At 46.7% G+C, this 26,009-nt stretch overlaps 1 protein-coding gene across 4 annotated transcripts in view; it reads right to left on the minus strand.

Annotated features, from left to right (window-relative positions):
- Window positions 1-20: 20 nt before the first annotated feature.
- The window catches only part of Mcc (MCC regulator of WNT signaling pathway), a 214,794-nt gene continuing 188,805 nt past the window's right edge, over window positions 21-26,009 (minus strand). For all 4 annotated transcript variants that reach the window (XM_055622793.1, XM_055622797.1, XM_055622796.1 and 1 more), the window contains exons 12-17: window positions 24,927-25,110; window positions 14,777-15,011; window positions 11,440-11,646; window positions 8,243-8,340; window positions 1,944-2,066; window positions 21-747 (exon numbers count right to left, since the gene is read on the minus strand). In XM_055622793.1, the coding sequence (XP_055478768.1) occupies window positions 567-747; window positions 1,944-2,066; window positions 8,243-8,340; window positions 11,440-11,646; window positions 14,777-15,011; window positions 24,927-25,110 (1,028 nt within the window). In that variant the 3' untranslated portion in view covers window positions 21-566. The remainder of the gene's footprint in view (window positions 748-1,943; window positions 2,067-8,242; window positions 8,341-11,439; window positions 11,647-14,776; window positions 15,012-24,926; window positions 25,111-26,009) is intronic.

The raw sequence follows: 26,009 nt of genomic DNA on the forward strand, positions 1-26,009 counted from the left end.
AGTTTTTTTTTTTTTTTTTTTTTTTTTTTTTTTTTTTTTTTTCTGTTCTGGAAGAAATCCCTGGTAAACTTAGCTTCACTGCATATATCAAAGAGTATTTTAAGTTTTACTGGTACCATGGAACCTGGAAAGCAGAGCCTTGCTGAGATGAGTTACCAGCACTAGATGCTGGAGACACAAAAACACTGTTGCCTTTTCCTTGGAAGAGGAAGGAAGAAATCCAGGTGTGAAAAGAAGAAAAGGGGGAGGGGGCTCAGAAATCCATATAAAACCAAATGCCTGGATTCCCACTGATACACAGAACAAGTGAGAACAGAAGCACTTGAATACTCAAAGCAGAAGCAAGGCAAGGCTAACCATGTGGCTAGGCCTGGAACAGCTGGAGCCTGTGCATACAATAGTCCACTGTGCCACCATGACCACATACCCCAAGGTGGAGCCTGTGACCTATATGAAATTTTCCCACTCTTCCAACAGTGGCTCCTTCCTCGGCTTTCCTCTTCTGAGGACCTCAGAGCAGCTAGAGTTTAGCCCCTTGGGATGGAATTTTGGTGCCCGAGCGCCCGTTAAAGTGAAGTTTCGTTGGTATGTGGCCTGGAGTTCTCTTCCTCCAGAAGAGCTATTCTTTGCTTGAGCATTCTCACTTGGGTCTCATGTCGTTCCACCATGGCCATCATCTGAGATTCCAACTTCTTCAGCTTGTTTTGATGCTTCTTCTTTGCCTTTTCATAGGCAGCCACCAGATTACTGCGTGGGAACAGAAGGAAACGAGTAAAGATTTATCCCAAGGAAAGAGTGACACCCTGTGCTGTGCTCTGGGTAGCCAGTGAGCACCGCTTTGGAGGGCTCAGTCCAATTCTCCAGTAAGGGTTAAAAAGTTCAGTGATAAGGTGCCCAGTACTAGGATTCTGGCTTAACCATACTGATCTAGGCTCAGGCTGTAGGTGGAGTTGTGGCCACATCGAAAACAGATAAGAATGAAGTTGCTGAATTGTAGAAACTTAAATACACATAGGTGTAATTGTTTCGTGGCTGTTAGCTATAGATGGTCAAGTATAGATTACATAGTGTTCTCTTACTCAGAAGGGGAAAGAGCTTTACTCTAATTTGGTTATTGGTTATGCTTTGGGCCATAAGGAAATGCTGCCAGCTACATGATAATAGGCCTCTCAGCTGGTCCTAGGCCTACTGCAGTAAGGCAGGAAATGAGCCCAGGTGTGACCACATACTGTCTCAGCTCCACAATAGAGCATTGGCTCCCTTCTGTACACAGTGTCATCCCAAGCTAATGTTCTAAAGTTGATTTGAGGACAGACACACACCCTTTCTAAAACCTGCAGGGGATCTCACGTTGATGGCAGAGCAGATTGTGGTATCTAGCTGTCTTAGTAAGCCAGGCATATTTACAAAACTAAAATGTACCGCTCTAATTACAATTAGGAAAACAGTATTTTTCATTAAAAAATTGCTATCTACTGAGCTTGAATTTTGTAAATGAATAAAAATTTAAAGTCACTTTTTAAGAAGTATTAAAGTATATCTTACAGGTACAAAGATTCTGAAGTCCTCTTTTTTTAATATAAAAAGATTATGTACCATAAATGTAAGACTCTTTCTTAATTTGGAATCTAATGTACCATAAAATGTTCCATTGTCTGAGGTGTTGCTCTGATAAATGGTTTGATTGCCAGTAGAAAACACTGACAAACATAGATTTCATTTTTTTTCTCTGATTTCTTAGAATCTTTATTATAGGGAATGTCAAGGAGAGACCACAATAAGCTTTATTTTTCCAAGCGCATCTTTTCTAAAATGGGGATCATCATTAAGTCCTGGGTTTCTGGTCAGCGGTATTAGGACTCTGTTCTGTCTAGTCACTTCCCAGGAGAGTTAGGGAAAGATCTTCCCTAAGCTTGAGCACTAAGGATGCACAGAGGTTTTACCTGTTGGCCCGTTTTAAGTCATTAACAAACTCGGCTGACTGCTGGTGTCGGACTTCACTGCTTTTGGTGAGTCTTTCCAAAGCGCTGACCAGCTCTTGAACTCTGGCCTTCAGTTTCTTTTCTCTGTATCAAAGAGAGAGAGCAGCAGCCATCAGTAGGCTGCGATGATGGTGGGAAGGAGACCGGAGTAGCTGGCGAAGCTCAGCAGTTCAGAGCACAGAAAGTTAAGATAGTAGTCAGTTTAGGAGGTAGTAGTGGGTTTAGGGGCACAGCTTCCTTGCCCCATGCAGCCAGAATGAGCATTTCTCAACACTGCATTCTCAAAGACTAATTGGAGCCTGCTTCTTCAGTGAGCCCTCTAGAGATCTTGAGTACATGTCTCAAGGAAAAAGACAGGAGTTTGTGCTACTGGCACAGACAATCCTTCAGTCACGCCACAAACCTTTCTTGGTTTCCACATCCTCCTTGTCCAAGTGTTGAAGCAGCTTCCCGCTCTAGCCTAGGCTGACTTCTTGGACAAGTTCTTGTTCATTAACAGATCATAGCATAAGGAAGCAAAAATGGTGATAGTGAAAAAAGAAATCAAAATGGCATTTGTTTCAACCTAGAAGTCCTCATTTCTCAGTAAATATGTAAATCCCATTTGCACTTTGATTGGACTCCACCCACTCTGGTTCTGTGTGTACTTTACTACCCTCTCAGGTTCTATGGTGAGCGAGGAGACAGGAAGTGTTCAGAGTGCAGGCAGGTACTGATTTGTTAGTCTTCCCTGCTGCCACTTACACAGCGTCACTGTCATAAGATACTTGGCAGCCCCGCTACGGAGTGATGCCCTGCACCAGCAGCTGAACACTGCACCTCAGTGGTAACTTGAGAGTTGCCTCTGATTCACAACTACTCTTCTTAGAGCTTCCTGATGAGCAAAGATGTAGGAAAGGGGTTGCTATAAAAGGGGCTGTGGGTGAAGCGTACAAATCACGCTGATGAATCTATATGCCTGTTAGGATTAGTCGTATCCAAAGTATTAACAGAAGATGCACACATCCCTTTGACTAAGCAAATTGACAGATAGCAAAGGTACATCAGTTAAAGCTGGAATGGCTTCAGCTTTCCATTCATTACAGTAATTAAGACTAGATGGACTGGCCCCGTGGCCCAGCTAGATCCCTTCACCCTTTTTCTACTTCATGCCCATCATCATAAAAATCCCTTAACGACTTGCATTTAGACTACTGCATAGACAACAGAAAACAGCTATCTCCTAAGTGCTTCTCCAGGAGAGTCCGCTCTCACAACGGCCTTTGATATCAGCATTACTCTTGTGCTCACTATACAGGTGAGGAATCTGAGACACAGTCGGGACACTTGCCTACAGCCAGGTGCTGCAGTGCTGGCTGGCATTCACACCCCGAAGCTGTCAGCAGGGCCTGGGTGCTTAGGCATCTTGCTGAAGATTGCTCTGACTCGTGAAAGGGACATGAATGTGCAATGAAGATGGGCTCTCTTTTAAGATCACAGGCCTGTGGAGCCATGATGGAGTGTCCCCAGATTCCGATGTTCTGTGGCTGTTGTTTCTGGATGTAGCTGGAGTTGCCAGAAGTTGCAGCAGAAAAACAGCAGCTGGGGCTTTTGCACAGATTTTCCAAAGAATACATTTTTAGTGTCCAAGAGATGAACTTGGCACTATCATGGGCACGCTGCCCCCTTGTCCGTGACCACCATGTGCTAGGGTACTCCTCACCACTCTGCCTTTATGCAGACTCAGGTAAGGCTGCCAACACTAGACGATGACAAAGGACGTCTCAATTACTCAAGCACACCTTCTTCAACCCCCTGGGTGGGCCTCAGTCTTTACCTCCCGTCTAGATACCCTGGCTCTGGACCTCAGCAATTTACTTCAGTGATAATGAATCCACAGGCCCACTTTGTATTTCATTAACATCCTGCAGATCCATGTTGCATTTATGGAATTTTTTGGTACCACTGCTAGTGTTTGATTGCCACTATAAATCAGCTGAATGTGAAGAATCAGCTAGTGTAAATTTCTTAAAGAACATCTTTTGAAGTAACGGTTCAGCTAACAAAATGGTGAAAATTCTGCTGCTCTAGGCTCAGGGGAGCTTCTGGTGAAAAGCTTCACACCCAGATTGGCCACTTTTCTCTTCATCCACCCTTCCATTTGTATGGCTCATTATGGTATTCATGAATAGCTACTGAAACAAATGATAATCTCTTTCTCCCTTATGGCCAAGATTACATAAATACGTTGATTTTGCAACTAAGACGCCGAATTTTAAGAGTCTCCCTAACGACCAAGTGTTCCAAGGATACAGATGGGTACTTAGTACCACTGACAGCTCAGAAGATGCACAGGATGATGACTGATTAATGAAGTTTCTGAAGGCTGAATATTCTGAATGACGATGACAAATGGGACTGGGGTCTAAGCTCTGGAATGGCTGGATTATAAACTGGGTTAAGAAGCGTTTGAACATGAGATAGGAAGTCACTTGAGATCTAGAGATGACCTCAGCTGCTGTGGCTCATCATCCTGCCCTGTTGATGTCGCATTCTCGGTGCACGCTCATCAGAAGTGAACATTAAGGTTCACATCATGACAGGACACATGATGCGAGTGAAAAATGGATCATATGGACAGAGAGTTTTGAGGCACTTGATCAACTGGTGAGAGAACAAACCATGAGGAAAGGAATGAGAGGCTTTAAGGGAAGGTGAAGAGTGACTGTCATTAGATATGAGTGGGTATGTGACTGAATATTTGTGTCAATGTGGAGGTATTCAGCTGCGCGAGAGGAGGACCTGTGGTTGGTTCCTACATGCTACTGGCAGCAGACAGTAGTACAGCCATGAGAGGCAGTGGTGTGCGTGTTATTCTCTGCTTCCTAGTGTGAAGAACAGCCTCTAGGTTTTGCAGACAGAGTTATAATCCTAGGAGCTTAGAGGTTCCCACCTTCCCAGGCCAGTACATACTGTGGAGGTAGAGTCTTCAGAATGAAACACAGGTGTGCGTTCGGGTCACGTCTTGGCACCAACCTGACTGCCTCTTTTGTGTGCTGTAAGGCTTTCTCACAGTCTCACTGGGTGACCTGGGAGATCACTCAGCTCTCTGTACCACGACTAACCCCAATCATATGGGCCACCTGCTTCTCCCATGACTACGATGCAGATGGAGCAGCTGACTCCACTCTACTGTGCTCAGGACGTGAGGGCCGCCTACACAGACATCTGCATACTGAGAATATCTGCACACAGAGCTTATCTGGACCCAGAGAAGAGCCATCTCCGAAAACTCCCTTCTTGTGGCTGCCATTTTCAAGTTCACTTTGGTAGAAAGATCACTGTGCCATATTTTACTAGGGCTGCTGGATCCTAGGAAAAGAGATTTCAGACAGAGAAGTCTTCATGGTTCACAGATAAAAGTAAAGTCACCCTGGTTAGAAAGCATCTGTGCGTGACTGGAAACCTGGACTTCCATCCAGAAGGGGCTTCAGGGCCATACCAGAAGCAATATAGTGCAACAGATGCTCATGGAAACAGGGCATAAACTCAAACCAGATGGGAGTCATAGAAGAAATGTGGGACAGCACTGAGTTCTGGTTTTGTACCCCAAAAGAAGAAAAATGATATGCCAAGAGGCTCAGTGATGAAGACCTACCAGAAATCAAAGCCCGGTGGGAACGGGGCACTAACACAGATGGAGAAGCCACTGTTGCAGAGTGCCTGCCTTGGAATGGCTGGCTCTCCTCAGGAAGGGACCAGTGCTCTTCCTTCCATCCTTATCAAGACTTTTCTGCCCAGCAGGGAGCCTGGCCCACAATGCTCTGCTCTAAGAGAAGAGAACTTCTGAAAACACTGACAACATCCCCACCTGACCTACACCATTCAACCTGCTCATGACAGGATGGATACCTTCCGAAAAGGTGTTTGTTTCCACTCCAGGTTTAAAATTAGAAACATCCCCCAACTTCAGAGTGTCTGGACTACGCTCCCTTGTGGCATGATGATTCCAGTCCTGAAGCTATATTTACAGTGTAATTATGTTATTGTCCTTTTTCTTCTGGCTCCTCTGGTTCTTTCTTGGCTCCATATATCTGGCTCTTGATTAGAAATCCATGCTAACCAACTTAAGGCTGGTTATTGGAAATCCTTCATGACAGGGGATAAATGAAATCTCTTTATGTTTAGTCAGCACAACCTGTATTCCACTCGTGCCAGCAAAAGCCTCTGGGGCTTTGGGAATTTAAAAAATGTAGCAGCTCAGTTTACAGATACAATATCCAGATGACTCCCTCACTGGGCACTCAGAGTGGATTTTCATCCTAGTCTTTGGCACAAGGATTTACTGCATTTGTTCAGGCATTCTCCCATGCTGTGCCTGTCTCCTGCCCCAGGCAGAGCAATCAGAATGCAGCAACATCCCAAGACGTACCTGCAAAGTAAACAAAGGGCCATTCCAACTTGGAAAGAAGAACTGAGTCTGAGCAAACTGGGAAGGTAGAAAAGGCCAAAGTGAGTCAACTGGGAGTCCATGGTATAAAATAAATGGGGATCAAGTGGGATCAAGTCACCTGAGAGTACACGGTCAAAGCTGCCATGTCAAATCCCTGGAAGTAATGAGGGAAGCAGTTTGTAAAATTCCTTAAGCTCTGTAGAAAGCAGCTAATGCTCCTGTGTACCAGAAACCAGGAATGACCAGGAAAAGGAAAGGCAGACAATTTTTTTTTTTTTTTTAATTCTTAAGAGAGGAAACCTTAACTGAGAATGTAGATGAGAGGCCCTGTCATGGGAAGGAGGGTCAGGGGGATCCAAATCGAAGTTGTCTCAACAAGACAGGGCCAGAAGCTCAGGTCAGACAGACTCACAGTGACCATCAGCCAGAAGAGACAAACAGCCAGCTGATGAACTGACACCCTTGGTAGACAGCATCTCACAGAATCCCAGAGAGGCGCACTGAGAGAGATGGGCACCCACAGTCAGACCACAATGCTTAGAAAAACAGCAAGTAGTTTGACTGCAAAGCTCAATACCAAGCAAGTAACCTCAAAGCTCAGTACCAAGGGAACAGGCAACTAGGGACAAAATGAAATTGAAGAATAAATACAATAAATATCCTCACTGAGATATGAGAGGACACTGGGGTTTTTTGTTTGTTTTTGGTTTTTCAAGACAGGGTTAGGGTTTCTGTCTGTTACAGAGCCCTGATTGTCCTGGACTCACTGTGTAGACCTTAAGCTCAGAGATCTGCCTGCCAAGTGCTGGTATCAAAGGAGTGCACCACCATGCCTGGCTCGACATCACTTCATTTAAAAATACGATTCCAGCACCAAAATAATTGAACATGAACCTGACCACCACAGTAACCACAGCCAAAGACTAAGTAAGCAACAAAACCCAGCTAATAATTCAATCTCTATGAAATGCTACAGTATATATTTCATAAATATATGTAACTACCATGTGCTGTTAAATACACACATACACAAGGAAAAAAAACAGATTCTCTACAATGTCACATGTTGGCATGGGATGAACACACACAAGCAGCCATTGAGGATTTTGGATGGTTTGGTTTGGGGAAGTAATGTGTAGGTATAAAATGCTTACCAGATTGAAGTGATACTTTGGGTATATTTGGGTTAAAATATATATTTTTAAAAGACATTTTTCATGTGAGGACTGGAAATATGAAATTACTTCTTTATTGGGCAGATATGCTCTTGGCTGCAATGCAACGGTGATGAGGTGAAAGGGGGGTGGCAGATAGTGTGAGCGGTTAGACTGTGGAAGACAAGTTTGAATGAATTGGCATTTCTTTCTCTTTGGAAAAGAGGAAGTAGAACCCGGGAAAAGAAACACAGAAATATCAGAGGAAAGTATCCAAGAACTGAGTAAGGACATGAGGCCTCCCATTGGCAAGGGCTACTAATGTTGCAGAATGCAGTCCTACTAAGGATGTCAAGGGGAGCGTGCCTGTTTTTGTTGTCACCAGCTACCTCATCCAGAAGGGTCTAGCTGATGTGACAACACACAAAACAGGAAAGAGTACTTTCTTACTTGCAAATGGAATGACTGTATATACATTCAGCACTCCCTTTACAGAATGGCCAGGTTTTTCCATTTCTAGGCTGCAAGGTTGGGCACAAGTTAAATACACAGAGCCTTCTTCTATCCAGGGAGGCCCATATGGTCCTGGAAGAGCTGGAATGAGCAGCCATGAGAGTATGCCAAAAAGCCGTCACAGCTGAAAGCAGCCACACAAGGCCCTGAAGGTTGCTTACCGTCGGATGGCGCTGGCAAACTCGGTGGCCAGCTCACTGTCGCTGTTCGTCCTTAGTTCAGCCAGTGACAAGGCCGGGGAGGCAGCATCAGCACACTCCTGAGTATGACAAACATTGTCAGATGGGGGCCAGAACCCATGACCATCTACTGTCATGTGGGCCACATGACAGCAGCGCCTCGCCTGCAGACACACCCCCCCCCCTCTTTCCAGCCAGCTGATGGTAAGCCAGGTAGCAAATCTGATCGTCTCCTCCATTCCCAGATCTCTCACTACCTTCACATGCTGCCCCAAATAAGGTGACACTGCAGCGGTGCTGGTCTAAGCCCGCCACACACAACTACTCACTCGTTACTAGGAAGGACCCTCATAGGCAGCCGTACGATTGTTCTCATTCACCACAGAAGAAACCAAGGGACTGGAGTTACTAGCTAGAAGCTGGAAAAGCTTCTGGCTCCATGTGTTCAGAGGGCAAATATACACAAATGTCCTTGGTGACACACCCCACTCTCTTTAGAGAAAGCTCATCTTCTCTGAATGGAGGAGCTTTGTTATGGTCCATGTAATCACTCACAAAACTCAGGTGAGGAAGAAGAGAACAGGTCCACCCTCCCCTCCCCACGCAGCAGCATAACACAGGGATGTCGTGTCACCTAAGGCAGACACTGCCTTGTTTTACAGATGAGGGATGGAAGACCAGAGCTCTTGAAGTGACACGCAAGCAGTAACCACATCTGAACAAGAAAACTATTTTCTCCGCAGAAACACTAAGCAGCAGCTAGACTGCAAAATGAGGTAGATGGGGATAAACACTGAAGATGTGTTCCAGGCCTGAGGATAAAAAGCTCATGATTTGTGGCAGGAGACAGACGGTAAATAGAGAGTTCTATCACAATGACATGACCCCATGCTAAGGTCCAGATGCTAGGGGACACATCTTCCCATTGTAAGAAAAACAACAGCCATCTTCAGGGGGAACCTGAGCAGTGGCCTTGCCAATGTATTCCCTGTGCCCTTCACCCGGGCTGCACCTCTCCAAATAACTGGCTCAGACTCTCAAGCCTGCCTGTGAAACCTGCATAGATTCTAGAAGTAGCCCCACTTTTCATGCATCCAAGGTTAATGGTAGCATTTTTCTTTCTTTCTCTCTCTCTCTCTCTCTCTTTCTTTTTTCTTCTTCTAAGACAGGGTTTCTTTGTGTAGCCCTGGCTATCCTGAAACTTGCTCAATAGACCAGACTGACCTCAAACTTAAGAGATCTGCCTGCCTCTGCCTCCTGATTGCTGGGATTAAACGCATACCTCCCCCCCCCCCACTGCCTGGCTTCCGTTTTAGAGACAGGGCTCCTTCCCTCATGCACAGCGCCTCTTGCTGAACATATGTGATAGCATCTGCTGCATACAGACAAGAGCAGCAGAAAATCTAGTGCAATATGGATAGGAGCTAGGAACCAGCTGTCTGTGGTGGAGAGAAGGTTTTTAAACAGGCAGGATCACCCACTCCGCAGAACAGGAGTGGATGTTGTAGTCTCTTCTGGATACACACAGCCCACAGACTAGGAATGGTCTCTCTGTCTGTCTCAAAGGAAGAAACTTCAAAGAAGAATATTTTGCCACAGGCACAAATTATAGGAAACTCAAATAGCAGTGTCCATTAAAGTATCACCAGAAGACAGGGCCCCATTCTTATGCAACTTGCATTAGGTGTTTGCGGCTCTCGTCTGTGGAAAACACTAAGTTTCCCTTGGGTAGCTGTAGCAGAGTTCTGTTGATGGACAAACTCTTAAGAATTTTCTCTCTGTCCTGCTCACCAAAAGCTTGGCTCCCTTCTCTAGACTGGTGGCCTCATCTCCAGCGAATACCACCAATGAGTAGCCTAGATGGAAGACTTCACTGAAATAGTAAACAGAGCTGACATCCAAGAGTCAAATGGTCTGCTTACTCTACTGGAGCTCACAGACTGGAAGCACTCGTTCCCTCTATAAATCACCTGTGGAGATGTTTTTAAAAGCCAGAGGCCTTCCCTGTCAGTGAAGCATCTGTGTGTTGAAGCCACCCCGCCAAGCACACAGTGCCTTTTAGTCAAAATAAAGACCAAGAAGTGTGAGGGAATGTTCAGTTCATGGGCCTTTGGCACAGACCTGCTAATCCATTCTGCCACACCCTAAGAACATACACAGACACTGGTACTTTGTGGAAAGCTCTGTCCCAAACTGACCAACAAGCTTAAAAGGCCACACAACGATTCTGAAGTTGTATGGAACAGGAAACACCATCCTCTAAAACCCTGGGTATGATCACATGAAACACCACCCTACTTCCTTCCTTCCCTCCCTCCTTCCCAGCCTCTCTTCCTAAGAACACAGCTTTCCTGGAGAAGTCCTGCAGTACCTACAATTGCACTGTGAGACAGTGTTTATATGATCAGCCAGTCAGCGTATGCTTGCCAGTCCTGCGTCTGAGCACACTGGTGTCAGGAGATGCATGCATATTAGGAATATTAAATAAGAGGTGCTGAACATGCAGTTCCCCCAAGTGAATGGGGGATAGAATTCTTTAGGCTCTAAAGCTCTTTGTTTCCTATCTTTCCAATGTAGATGTGTGAAAAGAGAAATACAAAATGACAGAATGACCTTGGAGTCTAGAAGCAGCCCCTGGGGCATGGGAGGAGGGGATGATCCAAATATGGGTTTGTGAGCATTATTGGTAGAAGCCCTGTCTCTGTTCATATATACTCTGTAATCCAAGGCTTCCCTTCTAGCTTGATAAGGCACTGAAAGCAGGGGTGGTGGAGAATTTGGAACATGACCTGTAGGCCAGGTATAGTTTAAGCCCTGTGCCACTGTTTTTAGCAGCAAGATCTCTCACTTCTGTAGAATCTTGTTTTCCCTAATATAAGTGCAGACTGGTATTTTTTTGCTCAGAGACAGGGGACTTAAGGGGGATAAGCACAGGTGATCGCTGCCGTGGGGAACACACAGAGGCTGGGTGAGCCTGCTGCACAGACCACTCCTCCGCTAGGACTGAGATGTATGGAAATGTCTAAACCTTGATGTACTGGGAGATGCTGCTTAAGATGGGTATGGTTTCCTATGACCTCCCGCACCTGTGCCAACAAGGAAACTGAGACACCAGCATGGTGACAGAGGCAGCGAGTAATTCCTACACTGAGGGTGTCCCCATGCCATCCTGGCCTCACCTTGCCAGGCTTCTCCTTGCCACTGCTGCTGGTAGAGCTCAGCGAGCGCGTCCTCTGCTCCTTCTGCTCCTCCACCTCAGACTTGAGGTGCTCGATGTGCACCAGATAGGCCTGCTCCTGCGCTTCCCTCGTGCTTAGCTTCAGCTCCAGGGCTTTCTTCTCTTTCTCCAGAAGATACAGCTGGGCCTTCAGCTCAGCCATCTCCTCCTGTGGAACAAGGCACACAGAGCCAATGAAAGGCTTCCACTGTCTGCCCCAAGGGCTGCCATGCGGTATGCTTTGGGTGCACAATCCAGATAGCACTCCAAAGCTGGGGACAAACTGCCTGTCTCCACATGTCTGAAGGGCTGACAGGTAGACAAGACTGAGTGCTTTGTCATACTGTGGGCTAGGATTTACATATACAGATAGAGATCACAGGCAAGCAGACTTCACCTCAGTGTAAGGAAACCCTTTATGGTGCTCTTAGGACCTCAAAGGGCTTGGTGAAAACTCAGTTCTCTGGATACGAAGGCTCAGGTGCGTCCACCCAAGGTTGTAAAGTAAATATCCATGCAAAGGGCTAACCAGGCTCCTTCTAATTCCCATTTCACTTCCATGGCACCATATTTCATGTCACACTTGTAACTCTGCAGCTGAGCCAGGAAGGTCGAAGAGTGCTAATTATAATTGCATCCTTTAGCACTTGTCTGCTTCGGAGGGGCCAAGTGAAATTAGTAGGAGCAATCCTCTACTGGAAACTCATCAGATAATGTCCTTTTGGTTTTGTCCCTCAGTGCTGGGATTTGAACCCAGGGGCCATGTGCATGCTGAGCCAACCCTCAGGTAGATAACTTCTGAAAACCTAAAGGGCTTAACTGTCTGGGGAGTAAGATGTGAATCCAAAATAGGATGAAGCTCTCCTGGACCAGGAGTCAGAAAACCAAAGCAACCATCAGTCTGTCTTGAGCACACAGCATGGTTTTATTAAAGAGTCCACTTTAAAGGAACTCACTTTCATGAGTGAAAGTAAGAAAGACTTGGAGGGTACCCACAGAGGCTAGTCTTCCTTGGGGACAAAATGCTTTAGTCACTGTGCTCAGGGACCTCTCAGAAAAACAGGCCAAACCCTCTTTACCACGCTGATCAGACTTAGCCAGAATGGAAGGTGCTTCCATACTGGAAGCCTTCTTCTCATCTTTTGCTGTCAGAGGGAGGATTCCGAAGGCTACCGCAGCCATATATGCCAACACCACATGATGGTCACTCTCAGAACACACATGCAAAAAGAAGCTTACACAATGGAAAGGAGAATGCACAGGTGTCAGAAGCACAGGCCGAATCTGCAGCTAAGACTCAAGGGCAGCCTGAGGCACCAGACGGCTCTGTAGTTCCTGACATCTGTGGTCTTAGGTCCATGCAAGAGCAGGCCATGACTTCTGTGAGGCAGACATCAATGTTGATACCACCTAGACGAGCAAAGACTTTTGAAGTCTTGCCTGAATAAGAGACTAGGAAACTGCTTTTCTAGAAGTGTGGCAAGGAGACTTGTCTAAGAAGAGAAATAAGCTTGTAAAAAAAAAAAATCAAGCTTGTATATGGATGGTACAAGAATCCCCATTCCAAAAAAAACCCAAAATGAGTACCTAACCTCTGCAGTCCACAGGTCACAAAGGATCAGGGACAGCCAGGGTCCTGGGCTGTGAGACCCCATGAGCCATGCTCTCTAAGGAAGATGATGTACATTCCAACCCCAAAGAGATGAAAACGTGCCAGTCTGAGGGATGCATGGTTAGAATATGCAATGGAAGTGACTCAGCAGCTGTGGGAGCAGAAATAAAAGAATGTGAAAAACTAAAGCAAGTATTTCCAACAATTAAAGGAGTAAAGGAATAGGACTCCTAACCAAAAAACAACCAACCAACCAAATAAACAAACAAAACAAAACACCAAAAAGAAACCTCTTCTTCTGAAAGAAGAGTGGATTATAAAAGAGGCAAGTAGATCATCCAGAGATGAATAGTATTTGGTAAAGCTCGTGTGCCAGAAACCTCAGCATTTACATTCTGGAACAAAATGGTGAACTCACTGTAGTCCACTGGCTAGTGGGTGTGTGTGTGGACACACACTGGTGTACATAGTAGGGCTGTTTGTTAGCCTTGAAGCACTCAGGAGGAAGGCCCAGCCAGAACATGGACTACTGCTGCTCTGGGTCCTGAGGACCATGTTATGGGTGCTCCCAGCTTTCTCCCACTTCTACACTCCAAGAAATTTCCAAGATGCATGCAGTTTATTTCAAGTGGCAAAGGGAATATTAGAGCATTATTACACACACACACACACATCTTTCCTTGGCCAGATTTACAATAAATCTGTCACAGCACATATTGATTGGACTCTAAAAAAGGAAATGCTTAGTCTTTGGATCAAAGAAAACATGCTGTTTAGAATAACTAATAGGAGGACAAGCTAATGGCTCATGCAGTGTGGTATAGGAGTTTGCAAAGGAAGCCCCTGACCGGCACACAGTCATGATGATTATGTACTGGGGCCAAGCTCACAGGCAGTGAGAGCTCAGCCAGAGGAATGGGAGCACTGAGCTGAGTGGCTGGATGGAGAAGATCCAAGCAGGGTTATTATGGGGGCGGGGAGTGCCGGATTCTCACATTTGCTCCTGCTACCCTGCGTCTTCACAGATGCAAGTACCCAGCATCTAGAGAAGTGATGAGCAGGGCCTGGGAACACATCCAGAGCTGACTGCCCTCCTCCCTACTGTGGCTCGGCTAAGGTGCAGAGTACACTCAGTGGATGGGAACAGCCCATGAAGGACAATGGCTTCCCTTTCTCTAGAAATGCTGGCAGGTAACTCAGCCCATGGGGAAGAGCCCAAGATCTGGTCAGAACTGTTCTGCTAATCCTTACTGCAGGGGACAAGTTCTAAACAGACTCATAGTTCCTAAGGGCCTAGGGTGAAAGAAAAACCAGAGCTTTTTGCCAGCTGCTAAGCTGGCTCTGTCATGGCCTCCCCCTGTTCCAGCTTCCATCAGCAATGAGTGACCCAACAAAGACTTTTTCCCCACTATTGAGAGCAGGGGTCCTCATGAACTGACCGAGGCTACAGGTCTAGCTTCACCCTTGACAGGCAAGCACCAAGCTGGGGTACTCTGCAGCATCCTTGGAGTTCAACTGCCTTTCCAATAAAGTCTAGCCCACAGGACTTCCAGACAAACTAAAGACGCCCTCTCCACAGAGGCTGTTCCCCGGACTGAGGTGATTCCTGAGTTAACTCTGTGGCCGTGCTCAGAGGTCTGTGAGGTATCCCTCTAGGTGTGCCCAACAAATGAAAGCTGCAGCACACCTTCATGGCCATCAGCTCCTGCATCAGCACGGCATTCTCCAGGTCCAGCCTCTGGCTGTCGCCCCTCGGCTTGACGTCATAGCTGAGTGGATCAATGTGGACGCTCTCCAGCTCCAGCATGGTCAGCTTGACCGCAGCCCTGTCATTCTTAAGCTGCTGGATGTAATCCTTCAGCCTCTGCTCGTCTTCTTTAGTGAACTCTGTGTCACAGCTGCTGGCTGTAGAGCTGGTTGTGCTGAGGAACAGAGAGAAACCCCATGTTTCCAAGCCATCACCACTAGACCTTTGCTCCTCTCCCCAACATTATTTTGGTGGCAGTCCATTAAAAAAAAAATTGATGGATACTGAAAGTACATTTTAGATCATGATGTAGACCCTAAAAATGAATTCTTAGATAAGTCCTTGAAAGTAAAGACATGTGTATACAAAGCCTTGCCAGTCCAGAGAGGAAGAGGATCCAGGCAGTCCTGATGAGACTTAACAAGCTATGGGCAGATGGCAACGGTGGAGAACTCCCCCTTTCAGTGAACTAGGGGAAGCGGATAGGGGGAAAGGGGGAGGGAGGGTGGGACTGGGAGGAGTTGAAGGAGGGGGCGTCAATTGGGATATATAATGAATACATTGTGAAGAAAGAATAAAAGTAAAAATTTAAAACAAACAAAAAAACAAAGCTGTTTCTTATGTGATATAAGATAAAGTTTAGCATATGATGGAATGAATCAAAAAGACTAAACAATGTGAACATTATGAATAACTGTGATAGTGTAGAGACAGTTTAACTTAGGAAAAGACATCCTAGCCCATTCTTGGTGTTCACTCAGGCTGGCTCTAACGGCCACTGGCACCCCATGTTGCATGGTGACTGGGCAACTGATGCCAGACTTGGGAAGTGCCCTGATAAACACAGACCTGTTTTGGCCCCAGACAATTTCTGAGAGACCAAACCATCATGAAAGGGAAATTGAGGCAGTTGTGGCAAGCTGTCTCTCCTGGCTCTAAATAAGACCCACAGGGTTCTCTGGTTCACTATTCCTTCCTCTCTACAGATCACTCCTATTACAATGGGTTTGGAATCGTGGTAGAAGAACAAGCAGGGACCATGCAGCTCTCAACAAAACAGACTAAACTGGCACCATCATTTGCTGTTATGAACTAGGACCTCAACTGGAGAGACATTGAGGGCCACGATTAGTCATGTGGCTGCAAAGTAGTGCAAAGAGCCTTGTACAGGACCATCTCACTCCACATCTCTCTCCTCTTCCCAGGATGTGAAAGGGGTCAACACTGCCTGCTTCTTCTCTTGACACAGAAATAAGGAAAATGGGTACAAGGTCCAACATAGCCAGGGCAGTTCTCAGCCTAGGACACATCATTATTAAAAAAAAAAAAAAAAAAAAAAAAAAAAAGACAAGGCTGGAGAGATGGCTTAGCACGGAGGAGCACATGCTGCTCTTGCAAAAGACCTGAGTTTGACTCCTAGCACCCACATGGTGGTTCATATCTATTTGTAACTTTAGTTCCAAGAGATCAGAACCACTGTGTGTGATAGGCATGCACATGGCATAACATATACATGCAGGCATAACCCTTGCACATAAATAAGTCAAAAGGACAAAGCTCACGTGTGTAGTCTCAGCCACTAAGGAGAAGACAGATGCAGGAAGATCCCTAGAATCTAGGGGTTGAAAGCCAACCTGTGAAAGGTAGTAAGACCAGGGGCTTGAAAGATAACTCAGAGGTTAAAGAGCACTGGCTGCTCTCTCAAAGTTCATGAGTTCAATTCCCAGCAACCATATAGTGGCTTACAACCATCTATAAGGAGATCTCATGCCCTCTTCTGGCATGCAGGTGTACATGCAGGCAGAACACTGTATACATAATAAATAAAAATCTTTAAGCAAACAAACAAAAAAAGAAAGATAGTGAGACTATGTCTCAAAAAAGGAAGAGAAAAGAAGGCTTCCAGGGTGAGAACGGTGTGGGCTGGAGCTTTGCTCCTCGTTCCACTGTCAACATGAGGTGAAGGCCATCTCAGGAGCTGGATGATCTTCATGTCTGAGAAAACTTCTAAGATGGAAAACTCTTGGACACTAGAACCCTATGTGGTTGATGGTGGTGATGATGGTGGGGTCTTTACTTGCTTTGTCCCTCAGGGCAAGATGAAACACCTGGAGGTGAACAAGATGAACTTGGCCATCAGACAGAACACCCCTTAGAAAGGGAGTTTACTATACTGTCTAGTTTGGGTTACAGTACTCAGCGCTTTCAGGATGCCTATCCAGCTGCTACGGGAGAGTATTTTTTGGGTGCTGGTAGAGGACAATAGTCACCACAATATGAAGAGGCCTCATTCGGCCCACTAATAATGTGCTCTGTGGCATCCATTCTTCTCTCCAACTAACTAACTAAATAAACAGAAAAAGAAATTTAAATCAACTAAAAAATGAGATTAAAAAAAATGTCTGGAAAGGAAGAAATCTTGTCTCCAGACAGCTTCAAACGAAGGATTCAACAACAGTTTTTCCTTGAGGGCTCCTGCATGAGCTGAATATCTCGACACCCCAGCCTCTATATTCAGATTTCTAAAATCAATTTTCGGCATGTGTGTATGTACAGAAATATGTACCACTATACTTGAAGGCACACGCATGGCCGGGTATATAGACATAGCCATATCTATGTGCAGCTGCTTGGTTCTTGCCCTTGGCAGTGGTCTCATGCTGAAGTGCCACTGTCACTTGTGACCTAAGCATCTTACACACTGTAGAGTTCACATTTCCTGGCCAGGGCATAACACTGATGCTTCATAAAGTTATAAGAACAATAAAATGAAGTGAATTGTAAGGTCATCACATCAGTAACCCCATAAGCACTCAATAAACATAGCATTTAATTAATTAATTAATTAATTACTTCAGGAGTGTCAGGGTGCTTACGACAGGGCACCTTTCTAGGCCCTGGTAAAATCTCTACCTTTATGGAACTCTAGCAGGGATAAACAAGTGATATTATATACCATAGCTGACATGACATGCACCATGATGAAAACTGAAATGAGAGACTTGGGGAATTAAAAGCAGGGATCGGTTTATTTTTCTGAAGTAGCAAAGGGGAAGGTCTCCATGATAATGTTACAACCCAGGAGACCTATAGGAGGCAGGAACAAGAGACCTATGGATATTTGGAGGGAAGTTAGTGGTGGCTGAAAACTAGAAAACACAAAGCTCCCAAACAGCAAGCTTGGGCAGCAAGGAGGAGTTAAGGCCAGTGTCGTGTCAGCTAGCTGACAGCAATAGGAGAAACAGCCCCTACAGGCATGCAGGAGGTAACCAGATGTCATGTCAGGAAGAGTTTATGAGGACAGTATCTTCTTGAGGATTAGAATGGCTGTAACTTTGGTTGCTTGTAAGAAGAGCCCCTGGCTAGACTTACATGTCCTTATTTCTCTGGTCTGTCCTTATGCTGAAGAAAAATGCAAGGAGGCAAGGGGAGAAGCAGAGAGGAGGTCCAGGGAGGGGCCACTCCAACAGTTCTGGGGATGATGGCAGAAGCTTGGAGTATGTGTGAGCAGAGGAAGTCCGGGAAAGATAAAAACAAGGGATCATCATGTGTGTTGTGTTCTGGAAAGAATGAGAAGGAAGTAACACCACCTCCCAGCCAGAGGCCTCAGCACTACCCCTAACTACTACTGAATAACCCCTAACTGTCATGTCGCTGAGGGGATGAGGGCTGAGCCAGGCAGCCTGGCAGCATGGGGTAAGCTAGACCAAGCCTGCAGAACCGGGGCACTTCCCACTGGTCTGTCTGCACACCGCTCAGGGTGTGTATGCCACACACAGTGACCCCCTTAGGGATGGCTCACAGCCTCACCCTCAAGGGTGACAAAGGGACAGAAGGCTAGTGTTCCCCAGGTGAAGGAGCAGCAAGGCTCAAGCCAGCTCAGGTGGCAGCGCTGTTCCCCAGGCATGCCACAGGATGGAGTGTGGAGAGGACACCCAGGAGCTCAATGAGCTCTGCACAATGAGGGGGGAGGAGCGACAGGGCTTCTCCGCCACAGCTGGGAGGAGGGCTCATCCTCAGCAATATAATCTTCCTCGTGACACCTCCATTTAGGTACAAGCCATTATTCCTTGAATTAAAAATTATTTACCAAACCAAATACAGAGAATCACCAACAGCCATGTGCCAGCCACTACGTAACATTTGGGCGTATTATCTCCAAACTGCTAGTTTTGGCACTGTGACATCATTAACTAAAGCACCCTTGCTAACTTTCATTTCAAATAGAAATTGCGAGACTCAAAGAGTTCAAAGCTAAAGGACTCTAGCTATTTTGCCCAAAATAAAGAGATAGCATGGAGTCGGGCCACAGTGGCGTACACCGTTAATCCCAGCACTTAGGAGGCGGAGGCAGTTAAATCCCTGAGTTTGAGGCCAGTCTGGTCAATGGAGTGAGTTCCAGGACAGCAAAGGATACACAGAGAAACCCCTGTCTTGAAAAAGAGGTAAAAAAAAGATAGTATGGACAAATTTGAATTTCTGTTCTACCCGACCAGTTCTCAGACAGCCTCTGAGGCCTTACCTAAGGTCTAACCTAGCTGAGACCTAACACCTTACCTAGCACCCACAGTGGAGTGGGTAAGGCATGACAGACAGACTGCAGGCTGTGCCTCCCCCAAGACAGCAAAAATGGAAACTCAGCAGGTGAGTTTGGCATCCTGTGGCATGCCTGGGGAACAGCGCTGCCACCTGAGCTGGCTTGAGCCTTGCTGCTCCTTCACCTGGGGAACACTAGCCTTCTGTCCCTTTGTCACCCTTGAGGGTGAGGCTGTGAGCCATCCCTAAGGGGGTCACTGTGTGTGGCATACACACCCTGAGTGGTGTGCAGACAGACCAGTGGGAAGTGCCCCAGTTCTGCAGCACTTGCTCTAGCTTACCCCATGCTGCCAGGCTGCCTTGGCTCAGCCCTCATCCCCTCAGTGACATGACTGTTAGGGGCTATTCAATACTTGGCTGCCCTCACATTTTTCTAGGGGTGGGGCTGCCATGTACTGAGCTGCTTTAGGAGGGTGCTCATGACTGCTAGCAGGCCTCTGAAGCCAGTCACATCTGCACCGCCTGACAGCCTGGAGGGAACAGCCTAACTTATTTGGCTGCAGTCAAAAGGAATGCTGGTGGCATCTACTTCCCAGAGTAGGGGAAGGATGAGCAATATGGTGGTGCCACGCAATGTGCCTTCTGGGTGAGGAAAAAGGACAAGGGACACTTTTCTGACAGCCAAGTCAAGATACCCACCACCAGGTTCAGTGTCCCCCAGAGGTCAGACACCGGCCACCATGCAGGAGGAAAGTTGCAATGGAGGGGAAACCAAGAAGCCAGTTCTCAAAGGCCTTGGAGACCACCAAGACCTTTCTGGAAGAACATTAGTGGGCAGGCCTGCTGGGGCCTGGAGTTCACTGGCCAGAAAGGAAGGTTTTGCTTCCTACTGTCCTTGCTATTCGTGAAAAATACAAAATATCCTGGTTCGCAGATCTATAGGGAGCTAAGAACCTTCACTGCTCTTGCATAAGAAAGCCTAACTTCAAGGCAAGCATCACAGCTCACGCCCCGCCAGCTTTTCTCCCTTCTAGGACACCAGCGGGGAGCAGATCAGGCGAACATAATTACAATTCTGCTTCAGGGCCAATATGATTATGATGATGGTAAAAGGAGGAAAAGCCACTGGCCCTTCCTCTGGCCTCCTGCGGGCTGCTGTTGGCTGCCAGGCGAGGGCTAAGTCATCCATTACCTCTCCCAGCTTGGAACACAGGATGAGCTCAGCTGTCAAGGGGAATAAATCATTTTCTACAGGCAGCCTGATCCCTCCCTCTCTGGGGCCAGAGGCTACAGACGCTTAGAGCAGGATGAGATGAAGAGCTCAGGCATACTCAGCTGTACATATTTGTCTTTTGGTCTGGTTTTCTGAGGAGTTACATAGACAAGAGCCATGGGCTTCTTTTGGTGGTCATCTGTTCTGTTGGAGCACCTATCAAGATAGCGTATTCTGCATCAGCTGACCACCAAAAACGTTCTGCTGTAAACTTACTCCTCAAGCTGCCAGCTACAGTCCGGGAGAGGTGCGTGACTGCTAGGCTCGAAGACAAAAAGAAACCTTGCTCTCTGCCTACCCTGTATGCTGTTGGATACAACCATTCAAACTGTCTCTAGATGCCAAATGCCATTTCCTCTGGTCCTCTACATCAGGTGCCAACTCTGACTTCCAGATGACACCCATTCTGATCACTAAAAGGACCACATGGTCCCAGTCCAGGAATGGCCACTGGTTTTTTGTTTTTGTTTTCTTCCCTGGCATCCATGAATCCAGTTAGCCTAGCATGCTAGGAAGTCTGCAGATGCAGGCTGATGCAGGGAAGTCTGCTGATTTTCTGTCATCTAGGGAAGGCTGCTGCAACAGGAGGAAAATGGCAGCCAATGCAGAGCCACAGTGGCTGGATGTGTGACTGACCTCCTGCAGTACTTTATGCTCAGAAGTATGACAGCCCACTACCTTAAGCTGGCATTTATCTCATGCATATAAGGCCTGATAGCCATGCAATGAAGACGCCTCTTCAGCTATCTTATATATTTCTGTCCTTTGCAACCCCAAATATTAATTTATAAAGCCCCAGTCATATTATTAAATTTTATCCCAAAGTAAATACCCAGCATCCTTCCGAGTGGGGATCCTATCGTGGAGAACCGTTACATTACATATTGTGTACTTTGTACTATTAGGATTTGATTGTTTCTCTTTAAAATGGGTGTGTGTATTCTACTGATTCCTAAAGGTAGGCCAGAAGAAGAGGAAGAGGAAAAAGAAGAAAAGAAGGAGGAGGAAAAGGAAGAGGAGGAGGAAGAAGAAGCAGAAACGTGCACAAAGCAATCCATATTGCTACTGTAGTCTTTATGAGCCAAGGCTGAAAGTGGCTAGGACAATACCCTGTTGAGGACTGTCTTAGCTGGGTGTTGGCACTCACTAACACCAGCAAAGATTAATCTGTTGCACTTTGGACACACTCACCTGATACCTAGGGGAATCCTCTCTTTTTCTGGAAGATGACACTATAGTAGCCAGGCCTGCCTGACTCTCATTCCCTTCAGCTTGCTGCTGGTGGCAGCAGAGGCCTGTCCTAAGTGGACAGTGGCTCCAGGACATCCCCTTTGCTGCAGCCAGTGTTCTGCTGGTCAAAGCCCTTCTCCTACCCCATGAAACTTTATCTTAATCAAGGCTAGTACAGAGGGCAAAGGCCAGGCCCTTCTGGTGCTCCACTGCCCTCTACAATTTGGGGATCATATGACAGATGGCATGGCCAGCCAGCCAGCATCCAAGGAAACAGGAGGAGGAGGCTTCACAGTAAGGCTGAAATCACCCTTCACATATTGTATACCCCCTGTGCCTGTTTTACTGAAACAAAAGAGCCTCAGTTCCAGTTCCTAAGAGGGTACACTTGCTATAGCTTTTCTGTGCATTTGTGGACTGGGTCAGAGAGTGTACTTCCTCCATAGGATAAGCAGAAAACACGGTGCTTGAGACCAAGGGTAGGCTGCCTGATGATGCCCAGCTCCACTTGTAGACAGTACAGTCCATTTGCCTCTGTGCTGTGACGTGTTGATAAACCTATGGGGCAATCCCCACTATCCATCAAGACGGCTGTGCGCTCTGATGGCTCTGTAGCTGGAATCTGAAGACATGAAGCATTTTCCTTTTTTTTTTTTTTTTTTTTTTTAATTTTCATGCTGGGATGCTGCCAAGAACATCTTCCAAGGGGTGGCTCTCACTCAGATCCTTTTTGCTGGGTAACTAACCTTACTGCTCCTTCCTAAAGCCATTAACCCTCTTGTCCTTGGGAGCTGTCAGATGCCTCCAGGGACCTGACCTGAGTGGCAGGGGCTGACACCCTGAGTCACTTCTCTCTGCCAGGTGGCCACAGTAGGAGGAAAGTGGGTGTACCAGGTCACAGAAAGCTCTGTCTCATCAAGCTCCATTTTCCCTCCTTTTTAAAAAACTTGTCATAGGACAATATTTTGGCCAGAATCCAAGGCTTACAGATAAAATTACTGAGAATAATGTAACCCGATGGTTAGAAACTTTTCTGTGAACTTATGCTTATCATAAAATAATCCAACCGTTTCTGCTTTATGATTTCAGATAGCCACATGAATTCCCCACGTGTCCTTCTGCACAGGCTCTGAACTGCTGTGACAAGTGTAGGAGTGGGGAGTGACAATTCAGTGGAATCAGAGTTAAAAGCCTGTGTTTGATGCCGAGATCCACTTGAGACCAAAATTTGTCGAAGAAGCCCCGTTCCCCCTTCACACACATGTGTGGGTATGTGCATGTATGTGGGTGCGTTCCTTGCTCTATCCCTACCTCCTGAGAACTAGGATTCTAGGCAGGCCACCATGCTTTCTCAACATCTGTGTGGGTGCCAGGACTTGAACTCTGGTCCTCATGCTTGTACATCAAGTGCTTTAGCTGCTAAGCCAGCTCCTGGCCCTAAATGGCCAGTCTTTATTGAGCTCATTTTTCAAAGCAGAGTCTGTGTTTGAATTTCTCTCAACCTATAGAAATATAAGATTAAATTTCTCAAGAAAGAACATATTCTAATAGTCAAGCTTACCTATATACCAAATGTCTCCTGTAATAAATACTCAAGATCAGATCTCCACTAATTGAAGGCTAAAAAAGGGTCCTTATTTTGACTAACTCTGAACTCGTTTGAAACAGCAGAATTATTTGTGGGTAGAGAGATGTGTGCAGACAATTAAGCAAGACAGTTCCTGTTAATGCTTAACATTCACTAATTCAACAGAAGAATCTCCCTGGCAAGCGGAGCACTGAATACCTATTTAAACAAACATGGAAATTATATATTATAAACACCTGGAAACATCATGGGGCAAGGCACCTGCTTCTGTATTTAAAGAGAACAATATGGCTTTAAGGGAAAAATTAAAATCTATGTGCTGCCGAATAAGACAAATGCTTCCTGAGCTTGGAAAACATAAGCCCCTTGTACTTGTGGGCAAGTGGCCCAGTGTGGGACTGGGAATGTGATTCCTCCTGGGACAGGGGGTCCGGTGGATGTATCTTATATACTGAGGCAGATGGCTGGCTCCCTGGGTGGGAGAGAGGAGTAGCAAATTGCTTTCAGGCTTCGAGAAAACATCAGTACTTGTGCTTTGGCACTGGACACCTTATCGACCCTTATGTAGCTCTTGTCACTTGCATGCGAGCAGACTGTCTTAGAGTCACATGAGATCCAATGTCAGAAAGTGGGAGGAAGACCATGCTTGGTGCTGAGGTTCTAGATTACCCTCGGAGCAGGCATGTGCTCTTACACAAGTCACTCCCACGCCTCTGAGGCAAGTGCTCTCACATGAGAGAGCAGGGGAAGTCAGCCTTGGCTTTCCATATCAGAAAGTCCAGTAAGAGTCTACAGCCACATTCTAGTCTGAGAGCTGGCATGTAGAGTGGGGCATGCTTTACAGACCATAGAGCTCCCATGACAAGGAATGGTTAAAAAAGAATTAAGAAGCCACAAGGGGCTTCATTCTGGTGTCCCACCCCCAATCAGATAGATCAAATTGCACTCCAGGGACAGTGCTTTGAGTCTCCACTGCTTTTTTCATCACTTCTAGGAGCCCTTACTCCTGGATGGCAAATTTAACCTCAGGTTCAGGCTTAGGGGTAGCTGTAGAGAGATGAGAAGACAGCCCCTTGCCATAGAAGAGGGGGCACAAGGAAGGAGAGTGGAATCGGGAGCTAGCTCAAGGGAGGCGAGCTGCTTTAGCAGTGAGCCTCAGTCGTACCTGGTAACTCCTGGAAATGTAGAATAATAAAGAAATGGAGAGCAGACAGTACAGGGAGAAGAGCACCAGACAGAGAGTAATCTCGGGTTTCATCTCTATCGTATTGTACAGCCCTGTCTCGCCGGACTGTACTTTTCACAGTGGCACTCTCTGAGCCCCCCTCATAGCTCTGCCTCCTTGGATAAGGCAGGCTGTGAGCAGGAAGCAACTCTACCTTATCCAAGCCACACAGTCCCCTAGAGTGGGCCAGTGAGATGCCCACAGGCCAGGAGTCCCAGGGCAGAGCCTGGAGCAGTACCTGGTATGGCTGTTGGAGGACAGGCTCTCCCATGGCTGCACGCTGCAGCCAGCCACGGCGAAGGCTCCCCCGCAGCTGCCGTCCAGCTTCATAAGCAGGGCTTTGGCGGCGTTCTCAGCGGTCTTCCGGCAGTCATGAGCCCGCTTGAGCATCTGAGTGATGTTCTCGTCCCCTGACTGGTCTCCTGCATCACAGAGAAGCAATGGGTTAATCGAAGCAGGTGTAGTCAGGGAAGCCCAGGCTGCGTCGCTGTAACTGAGTCTCAGTTACTAAGGGCGTGAGTAGGAGGACTGAGGGGGCTTGTGCGCTGGCTGGTGGGGTAACTGAGAAGGGGTGGGAAGGCATTCCTTTGCGTAGGCTCCAAAAGCCTCACAGGCAGTGCGATCTCCACCATCAGCTTCCAGTTCTAAAATTTTCCACATTTCCGGCACGCTGACACCTCTTCCTACTCATGTACAAGCCTCCTATGCATGGGCACTTCATGAATGAGGGCAGGGAGAAACTGGGGCAAACGACCATGTCACCACCCATCAACGGCACTGTCAGAGCTTCATGCAAGGCAGCAGGGACACAGTACATCGTTCAAAGTCAAATTGGAGCTTTTTTTTTTTTTTTTTTTTTTTGTACCAATACTATTCCTCTCAGCCTGGCCAAGGTGGCCGACTCATGGCTCCAGGAGTCGGGTGACAGGGCTAGGGCAGGACACAGGGGTATCAGAAGCATAAAGCCAACCACTGAAGCTAGCTAGCCCTTGTTCAAAATAGTCTCGTTCTTGGTGTGAATTTTAAAACTGTGATACAAAAAAAGGCAGAACTATGGAGACATTAAAAAAGAACACAGTGAGGTTTAGAAGATGGCTTCGTCACTAAAGAACCTGCAGTACAGGCATGAAGCTAGATGAAGCACCACACATCTGCAATCCCAGCACTAGAGAGGAGTTGGGGAGGAGACAGGCAGATAGCTTGTGTTCAATGAATAGCCATCCTAACCAAATTGAGGCGCCCCGGGTTCAGTGAAAACTCCAGTCGTGTGTGTGTGTGTGTGTGTGTGTGTGTGTGTGTGTGTGTGTGTGTGTGTGTGTGT

Source organism: Psammomys obesus, unplaced genomic scaffold (genome assembly GCF_907164565.1).
Source record: "Psammomys obesus unplaced genomic scaffold, mPsaObe1.curated_primary_1811, whole genome shotgun sequence".
Lineage (NCBI taxonomy): Eukaryota > Metazoa > Chordata > Mammalia > Rodentia > Muridae > Psammomys > Psammomys obesus.